This window comes from Rhinolophus sinicus, linkage group LG06 (assembly GCF_036562045.2).
Source record: "Rhinolophus sinicus isolate RSC01 linkage group LG06, ASM3656204v1, whole genome shotgun sequence".
Taxonomy (NCBI): Eukaryota; Metazoa; Chordata; class Mammalia; order Chiroptera; family Rhinolophidae; genus Rhinolophus; species Rhinolophus sinicus.
In genome coordinates this window covers 1,089,675-1,107,359 of record NC_133756.1, presented here as the reverse complement: position 1 = coordinate 1,107,359, position 17,685 = coordinate 1,089,675, and the positions used below count along the sequence as shown (strand labels likewise).

The 17,685-nt window shown below is 48.1% G+C and overlaps 2 protein-coding genes across 4 annotated transcripts in view; one reads left to right on the top strand and one right to left on the bottom strand.

Annotated features, from left to right (window-relative positions):
* MTOR (mechanistic target of rapamycin kinase) overlaps window positions 1-1,200 on the bottom strand; it is a 115,676-nt gene extending 114,476 nt beyond the window's left edge. The window contains exon 1 of one of the 2 annotated variants that reach the window (XM_019746727.2): window positions 1,075-1,200. The gene's annotated coding sequence lies outside the window, so the exon portion shown is untranslated. Of the gene's footprint in view, window positions 1-810; window positions 940-1,074 lie in introns of those variants that run through there. The other variant, XM_019746728.2, reaches the window with a different exon arrangement.
* Window positions 1,201-4,621: 3,421 nt separating this feature from the next.
* On the top strand, window positions 4,622-15,100 carry UBIAD1 (UbiA prenyltransferase domain containing 1). Of its 2 annotated transcripts, XR_012497064.1 has the most exons (3): window positions 4,622-5,474; window positions 12,313-12,390; window positions 12,696-12,831. XR_012497064.1 is itself a non-coding variant. In XM_019746789.2 (2 exons), exons 1-2 carry the CDS (start codon window positions 4,946-4,948, stop codon window positions 13,181-13,183), a joined length of 1,017 nt encoding a protein of 338 aa, XP_019602348.2. In that variant the 5' UTR covers window positions 4,622-4,945; the 3' UTR covers window positions 13,184-15,100. The 2 variants fall into 2 exon arrangements, 1 of the variants encoding a protein (XP_019602348.2); XM_019746789.2 differs by lacking the exon at window positions 12,313-12,390 and having other exon boundaries at window positions 12,696-15,100.
* Window positions 15,101-17,685: the final 2,585 nt, after the last annotated feature.

The window sequence follows — 17,685 nt, the reverse complement described above, 5'->3', positions numbered from 1 at the left end:
ATACTAGTACTTGAAATGTGAGCTAAAAGAGACTGATTAGTTCCTGAAACCATTCATTCATTCCTCAATTATGTACCTGTCCTTTCCCTCAATGAGCTTACAATCTAGGGGGAAATACAAGTCATCAGGCAACCACAACAAAGTGGTCAGAATAGGGGTTGGCCCGGACTGCTACGGGAGTAACATATTTTAGGTATGTTCAGGTTATAGTAGAAAATCAATTTTTCAAAATTCTTATTTTTGAAAGAATTTGCTGTGTCAAGGGAAAAAAACAACCACGGAATTAATTGGTTTTGAAAACCTTTTAAATACTCCAGTGCCAGAAAAAACACTGCAGAAAGAAATGTCCTCCTCCTGAGGAGAGAATATCCAAGGATCCCTGATGAGAAAACTACTATAGGGTGTGTGACCGCGCCTCTGTGATGAGGGGAAGGGAGGCTGGCAAGGAATTTCCATTCTCAGGAAAGAACCAGCCTATCTTTTTAAGGTCTAAGGCCCACAGGCCACCTGCTCCAGGCAGAATGCAATTAAAATGCTGGAAGTCAAATACCCTAAGGGAACTGGGGAGGGCCTACAGAAGTTCAAGTTGGGTGCCTGAAACTAGGGATGGGGGCGGGGGAGGCAGAGAGCATGAAACCCAAGGATGGAACCGAGCTCAGCTCCGGGTAAAGGTTCCTTGAGAAGTCTCCAGACTGGAGTGCAAGGGGCTGACACTGACGCTGGTCTTCTTTGAGGACAATTTGTAAGGTGGCTCAGAAGAAGGGGTGACTGACTGACGGACAAGGAGACCCAAAGGCTCCCCGATAGTACCGGAGCTGATGGGCCGGCCTTCGCGCAGCCAGAGACGCACGGCAGGCTCAAGGATCCAGGGGTCTCCTGGGGGTCCGGGAGGAGGTGGGCGTTGCCTCGCAGGGTGGGGGTTAAGGGCTCAGGCGGCGCCCAAGTCTGGGACCAGTTCTGAGGGGACCCCACGGCCCAGAAGGGCGGCTTCCCCGGGCCCCCCACGGACCAGGCTGGCTGTGGGTCTGGACATTCCGCCGCCTTGGATGGGTCGGTGCCAGGCTCCAGACTCACCGCGCGGCTTCGGCCAAGGCCTCAGCTGCCGCCACCAGCGCCGGTACCACCGCTTCAGGCCCGGGGCCCTACCACCCGCCTTCCTCGCTGTCCTCTAAGCCGGCGGCGGGGAGGGCTGGCTCCTAGACCTAAGAACCAATCGGCAGGCGTAAGGCGAAGATGGATTGAGACACAGGCCAATAGTAATGAAGGAGAAGTGAAGCTTCGGGACCCGGCTTCTCCAGGGGGCGGGGACTGTTCAAATAGACAAACTACGCGGCCAGTGGCAGGCGAAAGGAGGCTTAGGTCTACTCCGGAGAACCAATCAGTGGTGAGTTGACTTCAGTCACTTCCACGCAGACATCCGGTGCATCGGTACTATTATTCCCCTCTGCCTCGGAGCTGCGCTGTGCGTAGTCGGCTGCCTGGTAGCGGCGATAGGCGGGGGTGCGCGACCTCCCCGCCCGGTTTAATTCTGAGAGGAGTGTGTGAGCCAGGTTGGCGCCCTGTAATTACTGAAGCAAAAGACATAAAATTTCCAGACTAACGCTACTTATGGACCCGAGAATCTTCATTGCATTGGTTCTTCTGTGAAAATTGTTCCTCTGAATTTCACATTGTTCATTTGTGTTCAACATCTCTATATTTAGTCATTAAACATTTTCCAATATGTAATGTATTCACTGTTCAAATCTCAAAATAAATAAAAATTATATTTATCACAATATATAATTTTGTGTTCCACCCCTGCCTCTTCACTACTTATTTTCTTACTTCTTAACATATCCCTAGAATTTATTTATGTAAATACAAGCAAGTACAAACATATTTTTATTTTCCCGTTTTGTTACACTATATACACTGTTCTGCACTTTTTCTTTTAAGATTTTTTTTTGGGGGGGAAGGACTTTATTGGAGAACACTGTATTTCCAGGACTTTTTATTGGGGAACAGTGTGTTTTTCCCAGGACTCATCAGCTCCATCCAAGTCAAGTTGTTGTCCTTTCAGTCATAGTTGCAGGGGGCGCAGCCCACCATCCCTTGGAGGGAGTTGAACCGGCAACCTTGTGGTTGAGAGCTCCTGCTCTAACCAACTGAGCCACCTACTGGTCCCTGTTCTGCACTTTTAAAAATTTTAGTGTACCTTGGAGATCTTTCTATCTTACTATACAGAAAGCTTCCTTGTTCTTTCGTTGTTGTTATAGCTGCATAGTAGTATTCTATTACATGGATGTACCATAATTTATTTTTCCAGTCCTCTGTTGATGGACACTTGTGTTGTTTCCAAATTCTTGCTATTACTAATGATGCTGCAATGAATTCCTTTGTACATACGTATATAATTTTATTCCCTGGCAGCTATACCAAAATATCCAGAAATGGGAATCCAGGGTCAGAGGGGAAATGCACGTGTAGTTTGATGGATATTATGAAATTGATCTCTATAAGGGAGGTACCAATTTTCATTTCATATGAAATTTTTGCCATCCTAAAACACGGTAAGGCTCTGTTTTCTAATTGACAATCAAAGATGGTTTTATAGCAACAGTAACCGGTGCATTTGTAGGTTTCTTTTTCAAGTTTACAAAGAGTTTTCTTATCCATTATGTTAAAATAATCTATTACTAATATTAATTGAGGACTTACAAAGTATCAGGCATTTTGGTGGACGTTATAGAGTACTGATTAAAAGCAGGGCAGAGTCAAAGTAACTGAATCTGAAACTTAGCTCCAAAACTTACTAACTATATGAGCAAGTACTTTATCTCTATGTATCTATGTCCTTATTTATAGAACTGGAAGGATTATAATGTATGTACCTCAGCAGGTAGTGTTGTGGGGGTTAAACATTAATACATGCAAAGTACCAAAAAAAACTATATAACACATGTGAACAGTCAATAAATGCAATAAATGTTGTTACTTTTATTTCTGAACATATCTATGAGGCAGGTTGTATTGTTCCCACTTTATACTTTATCCATGAGTAAACCGACATACAGAAGGATTGGATCTTGGAGTTCATAAGCGATGGAGCCAGGATCTAAAAATACCTGCTTCTTCTTCTCATCTGATTTGGCAGTATAGGACAGTTGGGTTTGTCCAGCATTGCAATATGTGCTAGGTGCTAAAGTTGTAAATGTTTAACAACCAGCTGGCTGGTAAGTGGGGACAGGAATATACGCGTATATATAGGGCTGGTTTCACGGCTATTGTGATCTGTGAGGTTGTAATATTGTCTTGAAATTCTTAGTAAATACACAATACTTCTCATTGTAAATTGCACATAGCCAATTGAGTCTAACAGGATGCTTTTTGTGATTTTGTGTAGCCTCCCTATGTTTGCAGTTGACCAATGAGTGTAGTACCAACATGAATGGTGATAGATACTTTCTTTTATGTTAATGACTAAGAGGAAAGTGAATTAATCAAGAGATATCTTGAGACGTGAAGGCTTCTTTGCTGAGCTGGATAATAATTTTCCAATCCTGGAAGAATATTTCATAAAATTTTTGCTGCTATTCATAACGTAACAGCTACAGAGTTGACACCCTTGTGAGTTTAATCGGCATTATTAACTTTTTCCCTTCACTTTCTTAAGTCTAGGTGATCAACAAAACAATTATCAAGCATTTGCTGATTTGTGTGGTATAAATACTCCCACTAGGGCGGATTTCAAGCTGTCAACTGATGTCACTGAATGAAAAGCTAGAAAGAGATGAGCAGTAGCACCTTGTTATATAGTATTTACAAAGTGCAAATAAAACAAATGTCAACAACCTAAAGAGTATAAATGGTAAAACATAGTGAAGTAATTAGGAAGTAATGTTTTGAGTATTTGTTACCTTTGTTTTTAATATAATTTATCTGATTGTAAGTTTGTGTAGTTTGATTTTTAATAATGGATGTGCTTCATGACTGGCTCACAAAAATTCCCCCAAATTTAACAATTGGCTCTCTCCAGTCAGAAGGAGCTACAGAAGCTCGCAGAAGATGGGCAATGAAGACACAGAGCTGGCCACCTGGTAGGGTGGGGTGGGCAGTTATTTGTACGAATAGTAAATTAAAATGTGGCTGAAAAGGCCGGAAGGTTATTGCAGTACATGTGACATTGGTAATTGTACAATAGAAAGCGGGAATTTTTGCTGTCGTGATTATTATTGGAGTTAATAATTTCTTAGACATCATTTCCCATTTCAGAGCTTCAAGTTTCCCATTTAGAAGGGGGGGGATAATTATACCTTCCTCATCTCCCTCAATGTGCTCCCTGATTTTGTCCATTATGTTCACTGCTGCGTACAGTAGTGCTCAATAAGTGCTTGTTGCATGAAAAAAAAAAAGAATGAGTCCTCTTTCGATGAGTGAAAGCTCTTGGTAAGTCGGAAAGCCACACGCATTCATGGTGGATCTTGTGATGCTAAACGAGACTGGGAGCAGCTGCTGGGCGCCCGCTCATCCGCTGCGAAAGCAGGGCTGGACCGCGGGTTTCCCGCCGGCTCCCCCGCCCCGGCTCCGCCCGGCCCGGCCGGCCCAGCCCGCGCGGCCAGCCCCTGTTTCCGGGCCGGCCTCCAGAGGCGGGCGCACAAGATGGCGGCCCCGGTAGTCCCGAGGAGGCGTCTGCTTCTCGGCTTTGGGCGCTAGCGCCGGGCTGGGGTCCGGAGGCAGGCTTCGCGCAGGTGACAGGAAGCCCGAGCGGTGCCACCCGGCCTCGTGGGTTGCCAGGCCCGCTCGCTGCTGCCCCGGGGCCCCGCCGCCTCCCCAGCGCTGCCCCGGGGCGGAACCGAAGAAGGTCAGGTCCGGCGGTCCCACCCCGCCCCTCCTGGCCCCGCGGCAATCGCTGTTCTGTGCGTGGCTCACTGTTAACATTTGAGCTCAGCCACGTGCAGCCTCCATGGCGGCCTCGCAAGTTCCAGGGGAGAAGATTAGCATCCGGACGGGAGAGTCGGCCAAGGCTGGGGACAGGGACCTGCTAGGGAACGACTGTCCGGAGCGGGACAGGCCCCTCCAGCGTTCCTGGAGGCAGAAGTGCGCCTCCTACGTGCTGGCCCTGCGGCCCTGGAGCTTCAGTGCCTCACTCACCCCGGTGGCCCTGGGCAGTGCCCTGGCCTACAGAGCCCAGGGCGTCCTGGATCCCAGGCTGTTGGTGGGTTGTGCCGTGGCAGTCCTGGCTGTGCACGGGGCTGGCAATTTGGTCAACACTTACTATGACTTTTCCAAGGGTATTGACCACAAAAAGAGTGATGACAGGACCCTGGTGGACCGAATCTTGGAGCCCCAGGATGTTGTGCGGTTTGGAGTCTTCCTGTACACTTTGGGCTGTGTCTGTGCCGCTTGCCTCTACTACCTGTCCCCTCTGAAACTGGAGCACTTGGCTCTCATCTACTTTGGAGGCCTTTCTGGCTCCTTTCTCTACACAGGAGGTAAGAATTGGCAGGTTTCCTGTGCTGGAGGTCTTAGTTGCATGTGCTAGAAACTGCTGCTTTGTGTAGGAGTTATAGGGTTAGGGAAGATGGGTCAAAGATTCTTTCCTCAATTAGGCCACTTATGTGAAATCTAGATTGCGTGGATCATGTGGATTATTTTGAAAATTGTAGTGGGTTGAGAAGATCCTGGCTTGGCTTTTGGATGTTAGAAATTTTTTATATGTATATTATATGTCTATATAGCTATATAGCTATATTTATCTATATATATATATACCGGGTGTGCCAAAAAAGTGTATACAAGTGGACAATTTGGTCAACGTTGCTCAAACAGTAGTTCTCCGTAATCAGAAGTGTCTGGACGCTGATGGTAACCACTTTGAGCACCTCTTGTCACTGCAGAAGTCAAATGTGACTTGTATTCATCTTTTGTTATCGGTATATATTATTACAATTTTAATACAGTTTTTCTTTCTTGAAATGTGTATACATTTTTTTGGCACCCTCTGTGTATATATACATATATATGGAAAAATATATGGAATTTTTTTTGTATCTAGTTTCTTTTTGTGGGTCACATATTATGCCACAGTTTCAAATTTTAGTGGAATTAACTTTGATGAGCTCAAAATTGTACAGCTAATACTTTCAGCTAGTTTGCTAGGTGACTCCTTGCAGCAGGCTGAGCAAGGCAGTGCTGGCCAGGTGACTAAGCACTATTTATTGAGCACCTGTTATGTGCCAGCACTGCTCTATGTGACCACAGCAGCCACAGATCCCTGCTCTGTGGAAGTTACATAGCCTGAGGAGAAACAGAAAGTAAAAATAGTAAATTATAGTTAGGTTGACCAACTCAGTCCTGGTTTGCTCAGGACCGAAAGGGTTTCCAGGATGTGGGACTTTGGGTGGTGAAACCAGGAAAGTTCCTGGTAAGCCAGTTGGTCCCCTTCTTATGTTATATGAAAAGACGATTTGTGCTTTGGGGGGAAATAGTAAGTAAAGCAAGGAAGGACACAGCAAGGAAGGAGGACACCGCTGACTATTTTAAGTAATTTGATCAGGGAAGGGCTCATCAAAAAGTTAACATGTGAGCAAAGATTGAAGGAGGTGAGAGGTGGGGAGGGGTCTAAGCAGTTACCTGGAGGAAGAGTGTTCCAAATCTTGGATCGGCAGTTGTCAAAGGCCGTAAGGCAGGAGTATCTGTGAAAAGTTTGAGGAACAGCAGAGTCCAGAGTGTGATGAGGGGGAGAGGAAGGAAGTAAAGTAAGAGAAGTCCATTTGGGGAGGTCACGGAGGCACAAAGATGATGGAGGCCTTACTGTTTGAGAAGAATCACTCTGGCTGAGGTGTTGACAATGGATAAAGGAGAGCAGTCGAGGGTAGGAGCAGGGAGATGGAGGAGGAGACTGGCTAATCCAGGCAGGAGATGTTTAGTGGCTTGGATCAGGGTGGTTGTAGTGCAAAGGGAAGAAGTAGTCAGATTCCAAATATATTTTGAAGGTGGGCAGGGTTTGCTGATAAATGGGATGTGAAGCGGGAAAGAAACAGAAGAATTAAGCATAACTCAGCTTTTGGCCTGAGCAACTGGAATAATGCAGCTGATGTCAAGTGAGATAGAGAAGGTTTTTGGAGAGAAACTTGACTTTGGACATCGTAATCTGTTATATCTCCAAGGGAGATGTCAAATGAATGGTTGGATGTAAGAGTCTGAGTTCAGGGGAGAAATCTGAGCTGCAGATAGAGATGTTGGGGGATCATTGGCATATAGATAACGTTGTACAATGGGGTGAGATCGCCGGAGGAGAGAGTGTGGATAGAGCCGTGAGGGGGGCCAGGACTGAGCCCCGGGGCGGTCCAACATTAAGGGGTAGGGAGAAGAGAAGGAATAGGTAAAGGAAACTGCGAAGGAGCAAACAGGAGAAAGAAGAAAACCGAGAGACTGGTGTCCTGGCAGCCAATTGCAAAGAGTTCAATAAAGGAAATCAACCGGGTGCTGTAATACAATGTATATGGTGGTGGCGGAGGAGAGACTTTCCGTGAAGGTGACACTTAAACTAAGATTGAAGGAAAAGGAGCCAGCCATGGGGCAGAATTGGGGTCCAATTCAAGTGCCAAATCTTTCAGGGCTGAAGGAACAGCGAATGCCAATGCACTGGAGTGGGGGAGAGCTTGGCATCTTCTAGAATCTACCAAAAGGCCAATGTGCTCAAGAGGGAGAACGGAGATACAGTTGGAGAGGTAGGCAGAGGCCAATCCTGCTGGTCTTCCCGGGCCTCAGTTTCCTTTGCTGATTCTTCCTCACTCCCAACCTGCAGGCTGAGTCCTTGGACCTCTTTCCTCTGTCTCCATTTCCTCCCTTAGTGATTTTAGCCAGCCTCATGGCTTTAGATCCTATAATACCTATTGAGCCGGTGACCCTCAAATGTATCCATCTGGCCCAGATTTCTCCACTAAAGTCCAGACTCATTCAGCTTCTTACTTAGTAACTTCTCTTAGAGGTCTCCAGGCATCTCAAGCTTAATATGTCTGAAACCAAATTCCTGATTTTCTCCCCAAAGAAACCTGCTCTCCCCATAGCTTTCCCCATCTTACTCACCGGCAGCTTCCTCCTCGTTATTCAGGATAAAACTCAGGGGCATCATCCTGACTCTTCTTTCTCACATCTCACTTCCAGTCCACCAGCAAATCCTGTGGACTTTACTTTCAAAATGCGTTTGGGATCTGACCACTTCTCACCACCTCTCACCACGGCCTCTCTCATCTCCCTCAATTGTGACAGGTTCTTTACTGATCTCTGTACCCACTCTTGTCCCAAATCAGCAGGCAGAGTAATCCTGTTTAAACACAAGGCAACCACTTCCATCCTCTGCTCAAACTTCTCCAGTGGCTCCCATCTCATTCAGAGTAAAGGCCAAGGTCTTCGCAATGATTCCCAGGATCATTATCTGCCCATCTCCCCTCCCCCAACTCTCACCTGCCCTTCTTTTCTCCTGCTCACGGTACTCCAGCCACAGCCTGCCCTCCTGGCCCTTTGTAGATGCTGTTTCCTGGATTTGAAACGCTCTCCTCTTTTTATCTGTTTGACTCCCTTTCTAACCTCTTCCATTTATTTGCTCAGATGTCAGCTGTTTAGTGAGACTTTGCTTTCTACTCTTTCAAATTACAAAACAAGCTTTTTGCAGCAGCCAAAAAATAAATCTCACACACACACACACACCCTGTACTCCCCACAATACCTTCCCTATTGCTCTTCTCTGCTTTATTTTCACAGCATATACTACCTTCTGACACACTGTTTGTTAATTATCCTCCCCCTCAGACTATATGCTCTCTGGGGGTAGGGGTTTTCGTCTCTTCTCTGCTTGGATCCATGGTGCCCAGAACAGTGCCTGGCATGTAATTAGTACTTAATATTCACTGAAGGAACAAATGGGAGACATTGAAACGTAATGAGCAGAGTAATGACTTAATCTGATTTTATGGGGTTTTTTGAAACATTGACTTTGATTGATATATAATGGCATCCTGTGAAATGCACAGATCTTAAGTGTTATAGTTTGATGAATTTTGACAAATGCATATGGCTGTGTCACCCACACTGCTATCATGATACAGAACATTTCCATCATCCCCAAAAGCTTCCTTGTGCTCCCTCCCCGTCCATCCCCCACTCCTCCCACCCCTATTCAGAGACAACCACTGTTCTGATTTCTTTCGCATAGATTTGTCTTGCCTGGTCTGGACCGTCATGTAAACGGGATCATTGAGTATGAATTCTTGGGCCCGGCTTCTTTTGCTCAGCGTGGTGGTTTTGCGATTCCTCGTCCTGTGACGCGATTCATCATCCCACCGGCAGTTCCTGCGCTGCTGAGTAGTATCCGTTGGATGGACATAGCACGATTAGTTTATCCGTTTTCCTGGTTCATGACATTTGGCTTGTTTTCACGTTTGGGCTCTTATGCCTGAACATTCATGTTTAAGTCTTTTTTGTGGGTATTTGTCTTCCTTTTTCTTGGGTAAATGCCTCAATGGAATTGCTGAGTCATAGGGTGGATGATATTTAACGTTCTGAGAAGCTGCCAAAGCGGTTTCTGAAAGGGTTGTACTATTCTGATCTTCGCACCAGCAACCTCTGAGACTACCAGTTCCACATCCTTGCCAACATTTTGATTTGTCTTCTAGAAGATTCATTGGGCTGCTGTGTGGAGAACTGGCCCAGTGTTTCACTGTGCTGGCTCATTTGGAAAATGGTGTTGGGATGGCTGGGAGTTCCTAAAGTAAACTCCCAGGCGGCCACAACTCTGAATCAGGTGGAACATGCGTCCGACACGCTGAGCTTTCTCCCAAGGGCTCTAGCATTTTCTTGTGTCCGATAACCTGTGGGAGGTTGCCAGACCTTTCTCATCCCTAGAGGGGTATGTGGTTGGTTTTTGTGGGGGGCCTGTTGAAGATGGCGGCTTATCTTTGCACAGATTTCTGTTCAGCATTGCTCACATCATTTTTTGCTGGGTGAGCTAAGGATTTTGGATAGTCTAACCAGAGGTCATGCCTTTAGAGCTGTTGTATTTTCTTCATAGCCAGAGCCCTTAAGTCTGCTTGGAGAGCTAAGAACGTAAGCAGAAGAAAAGCAAGCAGCTGGGGGAGAAACTTGCTAGATCTGTGCTGGGAGTATTCTTGCTCGGCATTCCTTGGGCAGGAGTACAGTAGTCCCCCCTTATCTGCGGATTCACTTTCTCTAGTTTCAGTCTCCCGCGGTCCACCGTGGTCCAAAAATATTAAATAGAAAATTCCAGAAATAAACAGTTCATGAGTTTTAAATTCCGTGCTGTTCTGAGTAGCATGATGAAATCTCGCGTTATTTACTCTGTGCCACCCAGGATGTAAATCATTCCCTTGTCCAGCGTACACGCTCCCCACCCGTTAGTCACTTAATAGCTATGTTGGTTATCAGAGTGACTGTGGAGGTATCGCAGTGTTGTGTTCAGGTAACCCTTATTTCACGTAATAATGGCCCTAAAGCAGAGGAGTGGTGATGTTGGCAATAGGATATGCCACAGAGAAGCTGTAAAGTGCTGCATGTACAGGAAAAAACGTACTATATATACGGTTCAGTCCTATCTTTGGTTTCAGGCGTCCACCTGGGGTCTTGGATGAGGATTAGGGGGGACTACTGTAGTCCCCTAAACATGTGAGATATTGCAAGAGACATCCGTGTACTAATTTAGAAAATGAGCCGATGTTCTGCTTGAGAGAACTTGCCCCTGGAGGATACGTCCTCAGATAACCGCATTATTTATGAAAACACTGCTTGGGGAGTACAGGCCAGCCGGCTGCTTGTTGGTGGGTATCAGGGACCATGCCTGTGATACACTTTCTTGAGGATGCTTCGTTCTAAAGAACCAAGGATGGTACGGTGTTTGGCACTAAAGAACCCCAATTAGATGGAGGGCTTACCAACGCCGTGGTGGTAATCATTCTGCAGTAAGTACAGAAGTGTTGATCTCATGATCCACACGCTGTACACCTTCAACTGTTACCTGTTAATTATATCTCAGTAAAGCTGGGGGGGGGGAGAAACAACTACTAGTGTGAGGGTAAACTTGAGCTGAACCTTGCGCTTTGGCCGCCATGGCTTTAGATCCCCTACAGACTATTGTCCCTTGTCATTCCTGGCTGGTTACAATGCAGTTGATTACCAATAGTGTTCCTTATTTCCTGATCCTGAGGCCATGCCTTGGTCTGGAGGGTTCCCAAGCTTCTGTGCAGTGTACGTGTGGCTGACTTCTCACCCGTTCCGCGCTGCCTTACTCTGAGGGGGCACTTTTCCTCACCTCCATCCCAAATTCCGGGTGCTTGTTACTGTAGCTCTGTGTTCAGTTCAGCCTTTGTGCCAAGGGTTGCGGAGCAAGCTGTGAACAGCCAGACACAAGGCCCTGCCCTCATGGAACTTAGGCTTTGTTGGGAAAGACAGTGATAAAGTAATGAGAAGTGTGATGAAGTCTATGGGAGTGGAAGCAGGGCACCATGGGAACATATAGCAAGGGGGCCGAATGTGGTATGGGGTGAAGGAAGTCTGCCTTGAGGAATGGTCTTTACAGTGTTGAAGGGTGAGTACCGTAGGAGTTAGCCAGGCAAAGGAGGGAGCGTGGGTCTGAAGGCCCTGAGGGGAGGGGAGGAGAGCTCAAGGTGGGCTGCAGAGAGGCAGGGCCGGGCCACAGGGGAGCCAGGTGAGAGCGGGCTTTTACCTGACAACTTGTGGATCAGGGTTTTCAGGTGTGTGTGCGAGGAGGGGCACGGTCAGATTAGTAGTTTCGAAGGATCACTCTGGCTGCTGTGTGGCACTTAGGTTAGCAATGGGCGGGGGACATTGTTATGTGAGTACGAATGGAAGCCTGGAAGCCCAGGGACCAATGAGGAGATCCTTGCAGGATTCCAGGCAGAAAATAACCAGGACTTGGGTTTGGGGAAGGAGTGAGGTGGGATGCAGTGTGCCGCGCGGGATGGAGAGGACCGGGCAGGTGTGAAAGAAGTGGATTGGGCAGGATTTGAAGTAGATGAGCAGCACAGGAGGAGCAGTTGGGGAAGACTCAGCGTTTTACCGTAATGGGGACCAGAGAGGGGAGCTGCCGTGTGACTCCATTGTCCTGGCTGTTTTACTCATCAAGCGGGTGAAAGTGTCTTTATGTGGAGTTTGAGAACCCTGAAATTTCACTCAGATTCACTGGGGGTCTTCAAAACCAGAAGATGCCTGCAGAGGTTGCAAAGGAAGGAGGCAGAACCCTAAAAGACCGAGCTGAGTATTCTGTGAGGGCTGATCTGATGGTGTTACCGACAGACGCTGGTGAAGGGTGAAAGAAACGGAAGAAGTGGATCGTAAGACCGTCTAGGTCCTTCATGGGCTCGCCCACTAACTGTGAGTGTAGGGGAACCCAGTGCTCTTGTTGCAGGACTTGGTTGGGGGACAGTAGGAAGGAAACGTTGGGTACGACTCTGAAACCTCCCTGGGTGCTGAAAGCTTAGTGTTCTCTGTACCTCCGTGGCATTGCAGAAGAAATCAGGTTTTGCGCTAGAGGGGAAGAGACCTCAGTGAGCACCCACTCCCCCGTGTAAGCGCTCACATTTCCGGCCAGAAATGGCCTGCCTTTGACTGGGGAACAGCCCCTCAGTTGCCAGCCCTCGACCTCACTCACACCAACTCTCTGGGTTTTCCGGCTGTAGGCATTGGATTCAAGTACGTGGCTCTGGGAGACCTCGTCATCCTCATCACCTTCGGCCCACTGGCCGTGATGTTCGCCTACGCCGTCCAGGTGGGGTCCCTGGCGGTCTTCCCACTGGTCTACGCCATCCCCCTCGCCCTGAGCACGGAGGCCATCCTCCATTCCAACAACACCAGGGACATGGAGTCCGACGGGGAGGCGGGCATCGTCACGCTCGCCATCCTCATCGGCCCCACCTTCTCCTACGTGCTCTACACCACGCTGCTCTTCTTGCCCTACCTGATTTTCAGCATCCTGGCCACACACTGCAGCATCAGCCTGGCCCTGCCCCTGCTCACCATCCCCATGGCCTTTTCTCTGGAGAGACAGTTCCGAAGCCAGACTTTCAACAAACTGCCCCAGAAGACCGCCAAACTCAACCTCCTGCTGGGGCTCTTCTACGTCTTTGGCATCATTCTGGCACCAGCGGGCAGTCTGCCCAAACTCTAAGGGGACAGGGAGCTCCCTTAGCCGCACGCGCCGGTACCTGAGAATGTGTCGAGGGCAGCGGAGCTGAGGAGAGAAGGTGATTTGGCACCGAGGGACCTAAGGATGCCTTGTGAACGCCCACCTTTTTTTTTTTTTTTTTTTTAATTTTTACATTCTTAAAGATAATGTTTTGTTTTCGTTTTATTCTGTTTTATGGGGCATCTTGAAATCACTGGTATCAGAAGGTGAATTGGCTGCTTGGCCCTTGTTTTATTTATAAGTTCCACTAGAGGGTGTTGTTAGGTCACTTTAAAGTGGACTAAAATGCCCTGAGACTTTGTGAAGGAGCCGCCTGGTGCAGTCCTGAAATAGCCATCATAATGGGTGAAGTGGCCTCCTGTTATCTTGTCTTGCCCGGGATGCTAATGGCTGGCGTCAGGCCCAGCGACTCCGGGAGCGCCTGTCTCTTACTCTGAGCATTTGGGTGCTGAAACACACTGCCTGAGACAGAAAGTCCCTCATTAACAGGCCAACGTGGCTCCCAGCTATTAGCCTCAGTTGTGATTCAGAGGCTTTGTCCTTCATCTCTCCTTTCACTGATTGCCACAGTTGAGGAAGTGTCAGATTACCCCCCAGCAAAACAACCAACCCAGGGACTGGGAAGGAAAAATAAACCCCACCCTGGAGGCAGCTGAGAAAATCACTCTGCTTTGCACTAGAAATTGGTAGGGCAGCTGCTTCCCCTTTGTAGAATCCACTAGAATGACAGGAAGGTCTCCCAGCCCTTCCGGTAACTATTAGGAGCCCTGATATTGCAGAGGCACTGCTGTCCTTTGGGCGTCCCTGCCCCCATCACCTTTCCTAATGTTCCCCAACGCCTACCCTTTGTTTCTGTCGTTCCCATTTGGGTGTCCCCTCCCCGCCATCTCAGAGCCTGACTATTTGAGCAGCAGCTCAGCTACGTAGTCAGGGACAGTTGTCACTTTCCACAGAGCCACAAGATGAACAGACCAGGGACACCAGCTTTTCCGTGAAGGAAGAAGCCGCTAGACAAACCAGCCTGACCCTGTTCAGCCAAGTGACAAGCTCTGCCAGGGAAGGAACTGTGTCTTCCTCCTTGAAGACGTACGTGCAGTATTGACCCGGCTTCTCCCAAAGGCTTTTCAGTTGCCTTGTGCAAAGATAGTTGGCACCCAGACGGGGGAAGTCCACTGCTGATCGAAGCTGCTTTTCATTTCATTGCCTGTGAAGTCTAATTTCTGGGCTGGAATTGCTCAGTGGCATTTGGTCCAAGGCTGAAATAGATTGAGGCCACCATTGTTATATTCTCCTGTTGTGACGATAGCCATTCTGACAGGTATTTTAGGGGCTCAGCCTGCAGAAAATGACTAGTTCTTAATCCTTAAAATCAGGCTCATTCTATGATTTGGCTCCCTGAGTTAGAATTGACCAGCTTCCTCGGGAAAATCGTATTTGGAAATTGCAGAAGTTCCTCTGAAGTTACAGATGGTTTGTCTGCAGGGATCCAGATTGTCACACAGGGGTCAGAGCCCGGGAATAAGGGCAGCGGCCCGTGTCTCCTTCCCAGCACCAGTTTTGTTTCCTGCCAGGCTCGTGGCAGCGTGGTGCTCACAGGGCTCCTGCTCCAACACGAGCCCCTCGGACCCCTCCTCAGAGCAAGCTGTTTTCACGTGGGGCTCACCCCGGAGGCTGTGGGACAGAGCTTCCTGCGTCCCCAGACCAGACCCACCTTTGGAAGCACTCCTGCCAGGGCTGTCAGCCTCTGCACTGTTCTGGTGCAGATTTTAATGCAGATTTTTATATATAAATATTTCTAAAAGGCCAAATTTGGTGCCAGGTTTTATATGCAGGTCACCATCATTTGTATTGTATCCCCTGATTCAATAAAGATTTTCTTTAGACTTGTTCATTAAAACACGTTTATCAGTTTCTAGTTTTTCTCTTTGCCTTCTTCCTATTTCTTGTCTGACTGTCTGATTATGAGCTCTGATCCATACATCTCAGGAGACCAGCACAGGGACACGGGGACATTCGGTGGGGGTGGGGGTGGGGTCCATGAGCTTTGGTGATGAATTTGGGTAGGATTTGACCAGTATGATGAGCCCTTAGAAAAGACAGTAGGGACCACTCACAACCAGTATGGATTTGCCAAGAGGCAGGCCAGATTAACCTTGTTTCCTTTCCTATTTTCAATTTTCTTTTCCTTGGAAGGGTCACTGTACTGATAGATTGAGAACACGGAGTAGATGGTGTCCGTTTGGGTCTCGCTAGGCATTTGACACTATAACCTTATGCACACAGCACAGGAACGTGGACTGGATGACAGTCTAATTAGATGCGTTTCCGGGAGGCTGAACGAGCTGAAGGAGAGCTGACTGCTGAGCGTGTCGATGTCACTCACCAGGGAAGGAGCCCTTAGCAGCCCGTGTGCCTGCCCTCTGCCCTGTGCCTGGCTGGGTTCCACACCTGTCGCTGCTGACTGACATGAGGCAGCCCAAACTGTAGGTTTTGTAAATCTTGGAGGGGGAGCTCATAAAATGACAATGAATCAAAAGGCTGCTTTGATGTGTCAAAGGAAAAATTTAGCATGAATTCATATAAGGCAATATACTTGGCTCCCAAAAAGCAACTGTATGACGTCCAAAGGGGAAGTTCCCTGGGGTGATGGCAGTAGGTGCGGTAGGTAGGAATTTTATCCATGACTCTGGAAGTTGAACCTCAGTCACCTCTTGGGCTGGCTCCCATCCCTGTAGGATCCCCCAGGACTCCTGGGCCTCTGTGGGGCCAGAAGCCAGGCGTATTGGCTTGACCCCTGCTCCAGGTACTCGGTATCTGTAAGGCCCTTTCTCTGCTACTTCATGCTGGGGTTCGGCCCTGGAATCTACCCTTGTTTCTTACACACTGTTCTAGAAGCGTTCAGAATGCCTCGGACAGCAGCCCTCTGCTGCCGAGGCCTGTGGGCCTGTAGGGCACTTGTCCCTGCCACCCCATCCCCACGTCAGCCCAGGCTTAGGGAAGCGCCCATGCTCTCCGTGCTCTACCTTGTCCACCTCCTGTACTCAGCTTTTCTCCCCTTCCCCACCCCTTGCAGGACCCTTGCTCAAAATCCCACCCAGGGGGGGCCTTGAGAAGCCCGACGCTGGCCTCTGGAGTGGGGTGAGGAAAGAAGACGCAGATCATCGTTTACTATCGTACTAACGCTCTGTCCACTCCCGCATTAAAGCACACAAACAAAAGTCGGATCCTGCGACCTGGCCAGAAGCTCTGTGAGGCGGTAGTGAGCTCTGACTTCATGAAGGCTAATATAATCCAAGGTGGAATTCATAGGAGATCCGTGTCCGGACAAGGAAGACGCAGGTTCTGCCCGCCTCGTGTTGTCAGACTGTGCGTGGGGGGCTGGGTCCGTTTCTGGGCACCTTTCTGTCCTTGTTAGTTTTTTTTTTTTTTGACATAGCAAATGTGGTAATAGATTAAGGGTTTAGCACTTGGATTTCAGTAAGGCATTTGACAATGTGATACGCAATGTGGAATGGATGAAATCCAGTTAGAAGAACGTTATTTCTATGTGTACACGCGTGTGTGTTTTCACACTGGTAACAGCTGCCGTAGAGGTGTTACGGCTCTCGGTATGGAAACCACGTTTTGAAGATGTTATTAACTGACTGGATCTTGTCCAGAAAGCACCAGGCAGACTGGTAAGAGCACTTAAAACCATGTCAGCGTGGAAAGGAGACTCACGAGAGGGCCGTCTTGGGGAAAAGAGAATGGGCTTTTTTTTTTTTTTTTTTTTTTTTTTGGTATGTGTGACTTCAAAGGTAAAACTAGACCAATGAGTGGAAGTTATGTAGCCCCAAGTTTAAGCTCTTAGATCGGGAAGAACTTTCTAGCCATTAGAGGAATCCGCAAGTGAGATGTTTGAATCGTCCCGGTGGGTGGTGAGTGCTTTGTGACTAGAGGCATTCAAGCGGAAGGCTGAGTCCTTGTTGAGGACACAGAAGCGAAGAGTTGGATATCAAGAGGGGGTCTATGAGAAGACCTTCGGGTTCTTCCGATCTTGTGATGGTTGTTCTTTTATTAAGGGATTGTCTCACACCTGCCCCTGGGGTTGGGAGGACAAAGTACAAGAAACGGGTTAGGTTGTTGTCTGTCTGCCCATTTCAACAGGCACAGCTGTGATTGATATTCCTTTCCCTTTTAAGATCACACACACACACACACACACACACACACACACACACACACACAGTTGATTTCTTCCTCAAAAGCCTTTGAAGTGAGGTTGATGACAGCTCCTTTCCTCTGAGCCCCGCCGACCACTCTGCTGCTAATGGACTGTCAGCCTCTTTCATTCCGGGCCCCAGACTGCAGGCTGGTGGAAATGCAGTGCCTCTGGCAGGAACCAGGCACTTGAGTCTCAGCCAGTTGACATTTGTGATTTGCCCGTCTTCAAATTGGGACAGCTCTCCCACCGTGAGGGGGTGGTATAAAGCAAGTTGGGTCCC

Bases quoted from the DNA above. Each gene is read 5' to 3' on its own strand.
- UBIAD1 (XM_019746789.2), top strand. From the start codon at position 4,946: ATGGCGGCCTCGCAAGTTCCAGGGGAGAAGATTAGCATCCGGACGGGA. The intron at 5,475-12,695 runs GTAAGAATTGGC...TTCCGGCTGTAG, and splicing joins CTCCTTTCTCTACACAGGAG to GCATTGGATTCAAGTACGTG.